Source organism: Myotis daubentonii, chromosome X (assembly GCF_963259705.1).
Source record: "Myotis daubentonii chromosome X, mMyoDau2.1, whole genome shotgun sequence".
Lineage (NCBI taxonomy): Eukaryota > Metazoa > Chordata > Mammalia > Chiroptera > Vespertilionidae > Myotis > Myotis daubentonii.
The window spans coordinates 138,695,340-138,709,118 of NC_081861.1; the positions used below are offsets into that span (position 1 = coordinate 138,695,340).

General features: G+C 45.0%; 1 protein-coding gene across 1 annotated transcript; it reads right to left on the reverse strand.

Annotated features, from left to right (window-relative positions):
• Positions 1 to 8,374: 8,374 nt before the first annotated feature.
• LOC132223766 (T-cell leukemia/lymphoma protein 1A-like) lies at positions 8,375 to 8,713 on the reverse strand. The gene has a single exon (XM_059678787.1). It carries the CDS (start codon positions 8,711 to 8,713, stop codon positions 8,375 to 8,377), a length of 339 nt encoding a protein of 112 aa, XP_059534770.1.
• Between the last annotated feature and the right edge of the window lie 5,066 nt (positions 8,714 to 13,779).

Below are 13,779 nucleotides of genomic sequence, written 5' to 3' on the forward strand. Positions count from 1 at the left end.
GCAAACTCTTCCCCAATAAGGCGGGAAAGATGAAAGGGGTCCTAAGGAAATGTCAGGCATCTGCCTCTTGGAATTTAGCAGAAGCAAAGTAAAAAGAAAAAAGAAAAAATTGGAGGAAAAAAACAACATAGTTCAAATGTTCCCCTCATACTGCCCTCGAAAGAATCGAGTCCAAATGGGTCATGAGACAGAGTGTCCGCAGTGCAACACATGACAGATTTTGAGGGGTGGGCTTTTTTATAATAAAATCTATATATATTTTTTATGGATTGTAGAGAGGAAGGGAGAGAGAGATAGAAACATCAGTGATGATGAGAGAGAATCATGGACCGGCTGCCTTCTGCATGCCCGCCACTGGGGATAGAGCCCTCAACCTGGGCATATGCCCTTGACTGGAATCAAACTCAGCACGCTTCCGTCCACAGGCCGACACTCTATCCACTGAGCCAAACCAGCACGGGCGCTAGGTTAGTCTTTTAATGACTAGCTACCTGTTATGTTAAACCAAAAAAATAATAAACTATTTTAAAACAATATGGAAGACATCAGAATGCAACAATTGCAAATATTTTTAAAAATGATTTTATTGACTCAGAGAGGCAGGGAAATCGAGAGGGAGAGAAACATCCATGATTAGAGAGAATCACGGCTTTAGCATCTAGCTCTGTGTGCATTTGGGTTTTTAATTGGGTGTAGCACTAAACTGGCCCAAACAAAGCCCAGCTTTCATAAAATTCATCTACCATCGAACCAGCAAGAGGAGGTTGGAGGGGGATCCAAGGGAACCCAGAAATCAATTTCAGGGCATCCATGGTTGCAATAAAGAGAATCAGGGATCGGCTGCCTCCCCCTCACACCCTACTGGCAAATGAACCTGAAACCTGGGCCTCTAGTAAAAATATATAAAACAGAGAAAGAAAAATAAAAAAACCTTAAGCCTAAACATATTGGCCCCACCCTGGTAGACAAGGCTAGAAGACATCACTGGAAATAGTTTTCATTTCAATGACCTCCGTTCTCATTGTTTTATCTCATGAGGTTCATCCAACGATTCTACCCTCTCCAAAAGAAGAACGTATGTTTGGGGGAATTCGTGCACCAGTGTGGTGCCTCGGCCTGGCCTGCGGGCATCAGAAGAAACTGGCTCTCTGACATCCCCCAAGGGGTCAGAGATTATGCGAGGGCAGAGGCCAGGCCAAGGCACCCCAACAGTGTCTCATTAGGTCTAGTGAGGGACACGGGAGGCAGGCTAGCTGTTGAGGGACCATGGAAGGGCTCCAGGGTGAGTCCAGCATGTCTCACTCAGTCGCGATCAGCCGTACCCCAGCAGCAATCTGACCTACCAGTCTGAAAGCCTTGTCCCTGGTGGTCAATGCATGTCATAGTGAGTAGTTGAGCAACCTTAGTATATCATGACATATTATGATTTGATTGGTTGAACAGATGACCGGTCGATGGACACTTAGCATCTTAGGCTTTTATTATATAGGATTGATTTCATACAGGAAGGGAGTGAGAAACATCAATGATGAGAGAGAATCATACATCGGGTGCCTCCTCTAGGCCGCCTACTGGGGATGGAGCGCACAACCTGAGCATATACCCTTGAACAGAATCGAACCTGGGACCTTCCAGAGTCCACAGTCCAACCCTCTATCCACTGAGCCAATCAAGCTAGGACTCATTGGTTAATTCTTGTCTGTGCCCTGACCAGGAACCGAACCGTGACCTCCAGGTTCATAGTTTGTCCCTCAACCAGTGAGAAACCCCAGCTTGGCTCAAAATGTTTTTATTGATTTGAGAGAGTGTGTGAGAGAGAGAGAGACAAAGAGATAGAGAGAGAGAGAGAAAGTAGAAGAAGAAAATTAGAAGAACACGAACAACAAGAACAACAACAAGAAGAGAGAGAGAGAGAGAGAGAGAGAGAGAGAGAGAGAGAGAGAGAGAGAGAGATATCAATGTACCCTCACACAGCGGGGGTGGCAGGTAGAACAATAGAACTTATTAAAAAGGTGAACAGAACTATACACGTCCCACCAGCGGGTCAGAAAGACTGGGGCTCAGGTTGACAAGAGCCAGGGACCCCATCACATGTCCTAAGAGTCTTCCATCAGTTTAAGTATCATTTCCTCCATGTCATCCTTCTTGATGTGGTGCACAATGCGCCAGAATCGGTCCATGGAGTCCAGGTACATGCTGTGAAGGTGGATCGTCCACAACGAAGGCATGGTGTTCGAGGTCAGTGGGCTGGTGGGGAGTTCTTTATGCTCACTGGGGTAGTCCACCTGTCACAACTGTACTTGAATGTGACCTCCTGTGTCCATGACGTGATGCAGCCATGTGCGCTTGTTCTCATCCTCATAAACTGAGGGCCCACGAATACTCAGGTAGCTGGGGTGCGAGTTGAGGTGCACGATCGATGGGAGCTCTGCCATGACCCCTCCGTGGTCCACAGAGCAACAGCCACAGCTTCTCAGAGCCTCTCGCTACTTCGGTCCTGGTATCTAAAGACAGGAAATGAGGTCTCCAAATGCATTTTACTATACCTTTTAACTTTATGGTTTTTACGGTTGTGTTTGTGGTTGCCTTTGGTTTATTTTGCAAATTTATAAATCTCAACTTGTCTTTCTTTTCAGTTTTAGAGCTCTTTCTCGAACAGACTGTACAAAAAGTACATGAGGTAAAATATGACTCTATGAAGGTAATATGGTCCTATGAAATTTTAAAAACACTTTTAAATGACTGTTAACATAGAACCTTAATCTCATTTCAGGGGTACACCCCAATGATTAGACATTATATAATCGACTCAGAAATCATGGAATTAATCCCATACCCATCTGACACCAAACACAGTTATTATAAAAGTACTAGAGTCTCAGTGCACATAATTTATGCACTCAAGGGGGTGCTCCGCCTACCCTTCAGCCTCTCCTAGTCCAAGACCCCTTGAGGGATGTCCAACTGACTGCTAGGCACTCTTTAGTGCTGCCGTGGAGGCTGCCACCAACCCCTGTGCTCCGGAGCCGTGAGCCTGGCTTTTGGATGAATGGCACTCCCCCTGTGGGAGTGCACTGACCACCGGTGGACAGCTCTTCTCATAAGCATCTGTCCCCAGTGGTCAGTGCGTGTCATAGCAACCAGTCATTCTGCTGTTTGGTCGATTTCCATATTAGCCTTTTATTATATACGATTGCATAGACTCAATACTTTACTTTACTATGCCATGACTATTTTTTCGTGTTTTGCATATAGTTTTACTGATTTCAGAGAGAAAGGGAGAGGGAGAGAAAGAAAGATCAATGATGACAGAGAATCATGGATTGGTTGCCTCCTGCATGCCCACTACTGGGGATCAAGACTGTAACCCGGGCTAGTGCCATGACTGGGAATCTAATCCACATCTCCCGGTTCCTAGGTTTAGGCTAAAAACTGAGCCATGCCAGCCAGGCTCTTTTCTTTCCTTTTATTTTCTTTCCTTATTTTTTCTTTTCTTATCTTCTCTTTTCTTTTCCTTTATTTTCTTCTCATTTCTTTTCTTTCCTTTCATTTTCTTTTGTTTTTAAATTAATACTTTGTAGTTGTTTCAATTTTTCTTTTTGTCCTGACAACACCACCTTCTTAATGATCATCTCAGAGGAAACTCAAAAACCATAGAACCACCCAAATCATGCAAATAACATGCAAATAATATGCTCTACCCTTAACAACTGGCAGAGGAACAAAGCTAACGTCAGCGTCCTGGTGGGCTTCTTAACTGTGGTCTTGCTTCTCAAGTGCTGGTGAGAGAGGCAAGACCAAAATATTCATGGACAGACAGAAACCAATGTTACCTGAAGGGACAAACAGGAAGCAAATGACAGCTGAAACAGCAAATAGGATTCCTGAGGGCTCATAACATCACTTACAGAATGATCTCTTCCTTCCCCAAACCTCAGCCAAGCTCTTGGCAAGAGCTGTATGGTTTTGCTGCTAAACTCACTTCAGTCCACAAAGCCCAAATTCCTCCATCAGATCAAACTCCATCCCCAATCCTTCCTCCTCCTCCTCCCATCCATCTTTTTCTTGCCTGTTCTTCTTGCTGTGAAGGCAAATCACCATTCGTAGCTCCTTTCCTTTGTGACCGTTCTCTGCTTCCCCCTGTCACCTGCAGAAGAAAGAACATGACCATGATACACGTATTCCCAGGAGTCCATGTACCAGGAATGTGTCCAGAAAAAACAAGGTTCCCCTGACTCACACCCCAGAAACAAGTCCCGTGAGACAGGTGGTGTTGAGGAAGGAAAGAGGTTTATTCATTTCGCGGCAACCTGAGAAGATGAAGGATACTCATCCCAAAACCCATCTGCACATCTCACTGCAAGAAGAGGCTTTTATAAGGATGGAGAGGCCAAACAGAGCAAAGAGGTTAGGGGGCGGGGTTGGAGAAGTTCTCTATGTGTGGACAGGCACAGTCCAATCTGATAAGGATCTTGCAAATGGTCATATGTCGGTCCAGTGTGCGTCATCCTACACTTTGTTCTCCTGGTTCTAAGGTTGAAGGTCATCAAATCTTCCAGAACTGGCAAGGTCAGAGTTTATATCTTCTAAAATTAGTTCCTAGGATTCTTATACAAACATGCTGTTTACCTACAAGCTTCATTATCAGTCAGAGTCTGTATTTACAGAAACAATGTAAAAAGAATGTTGAGGTGAGTTGTAATTCCCACTGTGACATGAATGCTGAGATGCTTCAAGGCGTTTCCACCCTTTGAAAAAGTCAAATTGGCCCTGGCCGGTTTGGCTCAGTGGATAGAATGTCAGCCTTCGACCTGAAGAGTCCTTGGTTCCATTCCTGGTCAAGGGTACACGCCCAGGTTGTGGGCTTCATCCCAGGGAGGGACGTGCAGGAGGGAGCCGACCCATGATTCTCTCATCATGGATGTTTCGAACTCTTTTCCTCTGCTTTCCTCTCTGAAATCAATAAAAATATATTTGAAAAAAAAGGAAAAAATCAAATTGCCTCCCCAATATTCACAACCTGAACCGAAGTGTATAGAAATACCCTGAATCAGGCAAATGTCCAAGTTCCTTGGAAAGAATAAAAGTGCCTGTCTCCAACACACCGTTTTGAAATCCCCAACGCTGGGACAGGAATTTTTCATGGAGGTTGCGGTCGCAAATTCTTTTCATTTTTGGACATCTGGTCAACCCAATTCTAATGGAAGTTCTGATGTAAGCCTGCCCCCCTCCCCGAAAGGGTGGGATATCAAACAGCTGGGCAAGCCCACCCTTAAATTCTTAAATATTCCTCATTCATCAGCCCACACTTGACATCTATCCATAGCCTCTCATCCGAAGAATCATGTGGGCTTAGAAGTGTTAATATCATAGAAAATGCATCCAATAAACCTCTACACACAGCCTTCTCCCTACTCTTAAAAAAGACAAAGAGTATTCAATGACAGACACAGGCACCCCTGACTATAAAGTTCAAAAAAAAATTTAATGTATTCATTTCGGGAGAGAGTCATTGATTCTTTTCCAAGTAATTTTCAGCATAATCCCGTTAATCCTTCTCTGAACTTAAGGTCTTTGTATTTGTGTTTGAATGAATCCCAACCATAGGTTATAGCAACATGTATGTATCTTTATAACAAGAAAGAACAAGTAGAGCAATTACTATCTATACTAATAAAGGGTAATATGGTAATTAGACAGGATGTCTTCCAGACGACCTTCTGGATATCCTTCCTGACAAAGGTGGCCCCAGGAGAAGCCACTCAGGGTGCCGGGTGCCTGAAACCAGGTGGGGCAAAGCTGACACTGGTGCCAGGTGCCTGTTTCCAGCCAGAACAGGGAAGCCTGGTTCCTGGGTGCAGGGGTAGAGGCAATTAGGGGTGATCAGGCCAGCAGGAAAGCACATAGAGGTGATCGGGCCAACAGGGGAGCAGTTAGAGACATCAGGTGGCAGAGGAGAAGTTAGGGGCGATCAGACAGGCAGAGGAACAGTTAGGGGTGATTGGACTGGCACGCAGAGGGGTTAGGGGCAATCACACAGGCAGGCGAGCGGTTGGGAGCCAGCAGTCCTGGATTGCAAGAGGGATGTCCCAGAATGGAGAAGGCCTGAGGGACACCCCCCCCTCTGCCCCCGTGCAATAGTTTCATGCACCGGACCAATACTACTGAAATGATTGTCTACGGTGGATTTTCTTCTCTTCTAGACTCCATCATGTCAGTCTGCTTTTTAAAAAAGTATTTGCTATTTTTACAAAGCCCAAAGTGATACTTTGACATTATATATGACTTCCTACATATATTTCCACATAATAGATGTTTTAGGGGATATTCATAAATATCAAATGCCAACTAAGTGCATGGGTTTTTAATACTTTGGGACATTGGTCTAAAGGCAGAGAACATATATGCATAACCCATAGACACAGTCAACAGTGTGGTGATGGCCACAGGAAAAGGGGGGGAAATGGTGGAGGTTGGATAAGAGAGGGAAAATGGGGACATTAGTAGTAATGACAACAATAAAAAAAGTAAAAAAATAAATATGATGCCCAGCTGGTGTGGCTCAGTGTTTGAGTGTCGACCTATGAACCAGGAGGTCACAGGTTCTATTCCAGGTCAGGCACATGCCTGAGTTGCTGGCTCGATCCCCAGTAGGTGGCGTGCAGGACACATCCAATCCATGGTTCTCTCTCATCATTGACGTTTCTCTCTCTCACCCTCTCCCTCCCTCTCTGAAATCCATAAAAACATATTTATTAAAAACACACACATACACACACATAAAACCAGAACTTTTTTCTGAAGGGCAGTAGAAAAAACGATGCTTTCATTTCTTTGAAGACATGGGGGGGCAGGGAGTGTGTGATAATCTGAAATTATCCATAACCCTCCTTAAAAAAAGGCCAGTCATGTGTCAGACCCCAAAAACCCAACAAGGATGTGAAATCCACTTGAAATGCTTAAAAATTACCAATAAAAACAAACAAAAAAACAAATGTAAACTGTTGGGGAAGGTGAGAAAAGGAAACTTCTAGGGTTATTGGGGTAAGAAACGTCACACAGAATGGGAACAAAAAGTTATGGGAGACAAAGTATAGACACAATTAACACGACTTCCCCTTTATTTTAAATCTCGGGCTTTTTTCTAATGGAAATGGAAGCTTCCTCAGACGAAACTAATCTCCAACGTGATGAAATATATATACTGGGGGAACTCTATGTATTTGCGGAATCTGAGCTTAAATTCCTGTTCATATTCTTGGAAGACGAACGATAGGTCTTAAGAACTGGTTCCCAATTTCATCGCCCATGGAAATCAAAGACTTGGTGGGCTCTTTAAATATATTTTTATGAGAGGCCAGGTGCACGAACTCGTGCACCAGTGGGGTCCCTCGGCCTGGCCTGTGGAATTATGGTGAAACCGGCTCTCTAACATCCCCTGAGGGGTCCTGGATTGCGAGAGGGTGCAGGCCACGCCTAGGGACCCCACTGGTGCAATATCGGGGTGGGGTGGGATGTGGGAGGTTGGCCAGCTGGGGAGGGACCATAGGACGTCTCCAGGGCATGTCCAGGCTGTCACAATCAGTCCCGATCAGCCAGACCTAAGCAGCAAGCCGACCTACCAGTCTGAATGTCTTGTCCATGGTGGTCAATCCATGTCATAGGGAGCAGTTGAGCAACCTTAGTATATCGTTTGCATATTATGATTTGATTGGTTGAACAGATGACCGGATCACTGGACACTTAGCATATGAGGCTTTTATTACATAGGATTGATTTCATACAAAAAGGGAGTGAGAAACATCAATGATGAGTGAAAATTATAAATCGGGTGCCTCCTACTCGCCCCCTACTGGGGATCGAGCCCACAACCAGAGCATGTGCCCTTGACCAGAATTGAAACTGGGACCTTCCAGAGTCCACAATCCAACCCTCTATCCACTGAGCCAAACAAGCTAGGACTCATTGGTTAAATCTTGTGTGTACCCTGACCAGGAATTGAACCGTGACCTCTGGGTTCATAGGTCGTCCCTCAAAAACATCACCTTGGCTCAAAATGCTTTTATTGATTTGAGAGAAAGGGAGAGAGACAGCGAGACAAAGAGACAGAGAGAGAGAGAGAGAGAGAGAGAGAGAGAGAGAGAGAGAGAGCGAAAGGAGAAGAAGAAGAAGATGATGAACAAGAACAAGAAGAAGAAGAACAAGAAGAAAGAAAGAAAGTGAGAGAGAGAGATCAAGGTGCCCTCGAACCCAGGCGGTGGCAGATAGAACAACAGAGCTTATTAAGAAGGTGAACAGAACTATACATATCCCACTGGCAAGAAAGCAGTACTGGGGCTCAGGTTGACAAGAGCCAGGGACCCCATCACGTGTCCTATGAGTCTTCCATCAACTCAAGGATCATTTCCTCCACACCATTCTCCTTGATGTGGTGTACAATGCGCCAGAACCGGTGAAGGCTGTCCAGGTACTGGCTGCCAGGTTTGCGCGTCCACATCAAAGGCATGGTGCTCGAGGACAGTGGGTTGGTGGTGAGTTCAATATGCCCACTTGGGATGTCTTCCTGGCGCAACCGTACTTGCAGGACACCTCTTGTCTCCATGACGAGATGCAGCCACGTACGCTGCTTTTCGTCCTGGTATACCGAGGGCCGACGGATCCTCAGGCATATGGGGTGAGAGGTGAGGTGCATCTTCGACGGGAGCTCGGCCATCACCCCTCCTTGGTCCAAGGAGCAACAGCCACAGCTTCTCAGAGCCTCTTGCTACTTTGGTCCTGGTATCGAAAGACAGGGGATGGGGTCTCCAAACGCATTTTACCTCGACTTTTATCTTTATGGTTTTTACCATTGTGTTTGTGGTTGCCTTTGGTTTATTTTGCAAATTTATGAATCTCAACTGTTCTTTCTTTTTAGTTTTAGATCTCTCTACTCGAACAACCTGTACAAAACGTACTTAATGTAAAATATTACTCTGTGAAGTTAACGTGGTCCTATGGAATTTTAAAAACATTTATAAATGTGCTGACATACAACATTATGTTCATTTCAGGGGTACACCCCAATGATTAGACATTATATAATGGACTAAGAAATCATGCAATTAATCTCATACCCATCTGACACCGTACACAGATGTTATAATATTACTTGAGGCTCAGTGCACAAAATTTACGCACTCAAGTGGGTCCCTCAGCCAACCCTGCAGCCTCTCCCAGTCTGGGACCCCTTGAGGGATGTCTAACTGAAGGCTTAGGCCCGCTTTAGTGCTGCCGTGGAGGCTGCCACCTACCCCTGTGATCGGCAGCTGTGAGCCTGGCTTATGGCTGAACGGTACTCCCCCTTTGGGAGCACACTGACCAGCAGTGGACAGATCCTGCCATGAATATCTGCCCCCGGTGGCCTTTGCGTGTCATAACGACCAATAATTCTGCCGTTTTTAGAATTGCATATTAGCCTTATATTATATTGGATTGATTCAAGGCTCTAATTTCCTGTGCCGTGACTATTCTTTCTTTTTTTATATAGTTTTACTGATTTCTGAGAGAAAGGGAGAGAGAAAGAAAGAGAATTATCATTGATGACAGAGAATCAAGAATTGGTTGCCTCCTGCACACCTCCTACTGGGGATCAAGACTTTAACCCGGGCATGTGCCATGACTGGGAATCAAATCGACATCTCTTGGTTTTTAGGTTTTAGCTAAACAACAGAGACATGGCAGCTGGGCTCTTTTTTTCTTTTCTTTTCTTTTCTTTTTTTCTTAATTAAAGTTTGTAGTTGGTTCAACTTTTCTTTTTGTCCTGACAACAACACCTTTTTTTCTGATCATCTCAGAGGGAACTCACAAACCATAGAACAACCCACCCATGCAAATAATATCCTTTACCTTTAACAGCTGGCAGAGGAAAAAGCTAACGTCTGCGTCAAGCTGGAATTCTTAACAGCCGTCTTGGTTCTCAAGTGCTGGTGAGAGAGGCAAGACCAAAATATTCAGGGACAGACAGATACCTGGAATAGCTGATCAGGCAAACAGGAAGCAAGGGACAGCTGAAACAGCAAGTCGGATTCCTGAGGTCTCATAATATCACTTATAGAATGATCTCTCCTTTCCCCAAACCTCAGCCATGCTCTTGGCAAGAGCTGTATGGTTTTGCTGCTAAACTCACTTCAGTCCACAAATTCCAAATTCCTCCCTCAGATCAGACTCCATCCCCAATCCTTCCTCCACCTCCTCCCATCCATCTTTTTCTTACCCGTGATTCTTGCCCTGAAGGCAAAGCACTGTTCTGCAGTCCTTTCCTCTGTGACCAGTCTCTGCTTCCCCCTGTCACCTGCAGAAGAAAGAACATGACCATGATACACATATTCCCAGGAGTCCATGTACCAGGAATGTGTCCAGAATAACAAGGTACCAATGACTCACACCCCAGAAAGCAGTACCAGGAAACAGGTCGTAGTCAGGAAGGAAAGAGGATTATTCAGGTGCCAGCAACCTGAGAAGATGGGGGAAGCTCGATCCAAAACTCATCTGCACATCTCAGTACAGGCAGAGCCTTTTATAAGGAAGGAGAGGCCAAAGAGAGCAAAGAGGTCCGGGGGCGGGGCTTGAGAAGTTCTCTACGTGCCCACAGGCACAAACCAATCTGATAAGGATCTTGCAAGTGGTCAGGTGAGGGTCCAGTGTGCGTCATCCTAGCCTTTGTCGTCCTTGTTCTAAGGTTGAAGGTCATCAAATCTCCCAGAACTGGGAAGGTCAGAATTTATATCTACTAAAATTAGATCCTAGGATTCTTATACAAACAGGCTGTTTATCTACAAGCTTCATTATTAGTCAGAGTCTGCATTTACACGAACAATGTGGAAAGAATGGTGAGGTGAGATGTAATTCCCATGAATTACATGAATTCATGTAATTAATGTGGCATGAATTCTGAGTTGCTTTGTTCTTCTTCAAGGCATTTCCACCTTTTGAAAAAGTCAAATTGTCCCTGGAGGGTTTGGCTCAGTGGATAGAGTGTCAGCCTTTGAACTGACGCAATCTGGGTTTGATTCCCAGTCAAGGTCACATCCCAAGGTTGTGGGCTTGACCCCCAGTGAGGGACTTGCAGGAGTCAGTGATCCATGATTCTCTCATCATGGATGTTTCTAACTCTCTCCCTCACCATTCTTCTCTGAAAAAATAAAATAAAATAATAAACAACTCGCAGCTCAATGACCTGGACTGAGGCAAACCCTTTCCAATTAGGAAGGAAAGATGAATTGGGTCCTTATAGAATGATCGCTCCCTTCCCCAAACCTCAGCCATGCTCTTGGCAAGCGCTGTATGGTTTTGTTGCTAAACTCACTTCAGTCCACAAAGTCCAAATTCCTCCCTCAGATCAGACTCCATCCCCAATCCTTCCTCCTCTTTCTCCCATCCATCTTTTTCTTACCTGTTCTTCTTGCTCTGAAGACAAAACACCGTTCTTCGCTCCTTTCCTCTGTGACTGATCTCTGCTTCCACCTGTCACCTGCAGAAGAAAGAAAATGACCATGATACACATATTCCTAGAAGTCCATGTACCAGGAATGTGTCCAGAAACAACAAGGTTCCCCTGACTCACACCCCAGAACCAGTCCCGTGAGACAGGAGGTTGTATGGAAAGAAAGAGGTTTATTCAGGTGCCGGCCACCTCAGAAGATGGGGGAACCTCGTCCCAAAATCCATCTGCACATCTCAGTGCAGTCAGAGGCTTTTATAAGGAGGGAGAGGCCAAGCAGAGCAAAGAGGTCAGGGGGCGGGGCTTGAGAAGTTCTCTACGTGTCAACAGGCACAGTCCAATCTGATAAGGATCTTGCAAGTGGTCATGTGTCGGTCCAGTGTGCGTCATCCTACACTTTTTCCTCCTGGTTCTAACGTTGAAGGTCAGCAAATATCCCAGAACTGGGAAGGTCAGAGTTAATATCTTCTAAATTTAGTTCCTAGGATTTTTATACAAACATGCTGTTTACCTACAAGCTTCATGATTAGTCAGAGTCTACATTTACAGGAACATTTTGGAAAGAATGGTGAGATGAGTTGTAATTCCCACTGTGACATGAATGTTGAGATGCTTCGTTCTTCTTCAAGGCGTTTCCACCCTTTGAAAAAGTCAAATTGGCCCTGGCCGGTTAGGCTCAGTGGATAGAGTTTTGGCCTGCGAACTCAAGGATCCCGGGTTTGATTCCCAGTCAAGGGCACATGCCCAGGTTGTGAGCTTGATCCCCAGTGAGGGACATGCAGGAGGCAGCCGATTCATGATTCTCTCAACATGGAAGTTTCTAACTCTCTCCCTCTCCATTCCTCTCTAAAAAAAAAATTAAAAACAACTCCCAGCTCAATGACCTGGTTTGAGGCAAACTCTTCCCCATTTAGGAAGAAAAGATGAATGGGGTCCTAAGGAAATGTTCGGCATCTGCCCGGTTGCATTTAGAAGAAGCAAAATAAGAAGAAAAAAGAAAAAAAAAACGGCAGAAAATAATATTTAATTCAAATGACACCCTCATACTGGCCTCGAAGGAATCGAGCACAAAAAGGTCACGAATCAAAGTGTCTGCAGTGCGACACATGACAGATCTTGAGGCGTGGGCTCTTTTATAAAAAATATAATTTTTTATTGATTTTAGAGAGGAAGGGAGAGAGAGAAGAAACATCAGTGATGATAAGAGAGAATCATGGACCTGCTGCCTCCTCACGCCCCTCACTGGGGATTGATCCTGCAACCTGGGCATGTGCCCTTGCCTGGGAATCAAACTGGGGACTCTTCAGTTTGCAGGCCGATGCTCTATCCATTGAACCAAACCAGCACCGGCGCTAGGTCATCTTTAAATGACTAACCACCTGGTATGTTAAACCAAAAAAATAATAAACTATTTTAAAACAATGTGCATTTAATCTGAATGCAACCCTTGCTTAAAATATTTAAATGTTTAATTGACTCAGAGAGGAAGGAAAAGCGAGCGGGAGAGAAACATCCATGATGAGAGAGAATCATGGATCAGCCGCCTCCCGCACACTCACTACTGGTGATCGATCCTGAAACCCGGGCATGTGGCCTTGACCAGGAATCGAACCATGACCTCCTGGTTGATACCTTGACACTCAGCCACTGAAACATGCCAGCTGGTCGCGACGTGCAATATTTTGAATATGAGAAACACACCTTAGAAACACATGCCTCACTCTCCACAGTCCTCAGCTTTAAAGGTCTCAATTTGCATTTGCAAGCACTTTCTTGCAAGAGGAGAATTTATTTTTTAAAAAAAATACATTTTGTTGATTTTTTGAAGAGAGGAAGGGAGAGGAAAAGAGTGTTCGAAACATCGATGAGAGAGAAACATTGATCAGCTGCCTCCAGCACACTCCCTACTGGGGATGAGCCCACACCCAAGGTACATGCCCTTGACTGTAAATGAACCTGGGACCATTCAATCTGCAGGCCAACGCTCTATCCACTGGGCCAAACCGGTTTTGACCTGCAATTGGAGAATTTAATCAGCAGTCAGTGATCTCTTTAATGCAACCATAGATGACCTAAAATAGACTTCTGGGGCTCACTCCAGTTCCCTCTCCTGATGCCTCTCTCTGGTGCAATGGAAGATGAATTTTATGATTGCTGGTCTTTTTTTGGGGCTGTTCATTGCTAAACACAATTAAAAACCCAAATGCACCCAGAGCTAGACTCTAAAGCCACACACAGAGCCGGCTCGAGCCTTCAGGAGAGGAGCCCTGGCACCCCTTGTAATTTCTCAAAGGAAAGAG

Bases quoted from the DNA above. Each gene is read 5' to 3' on its own strand.
- LOC132223766 (XM_059678787.1), bottom strand. From the start codon at position 8,713: ATGGCCGAGCTCCCGTCGAAGATGCACCTCACCTCTCACCCCATATGC.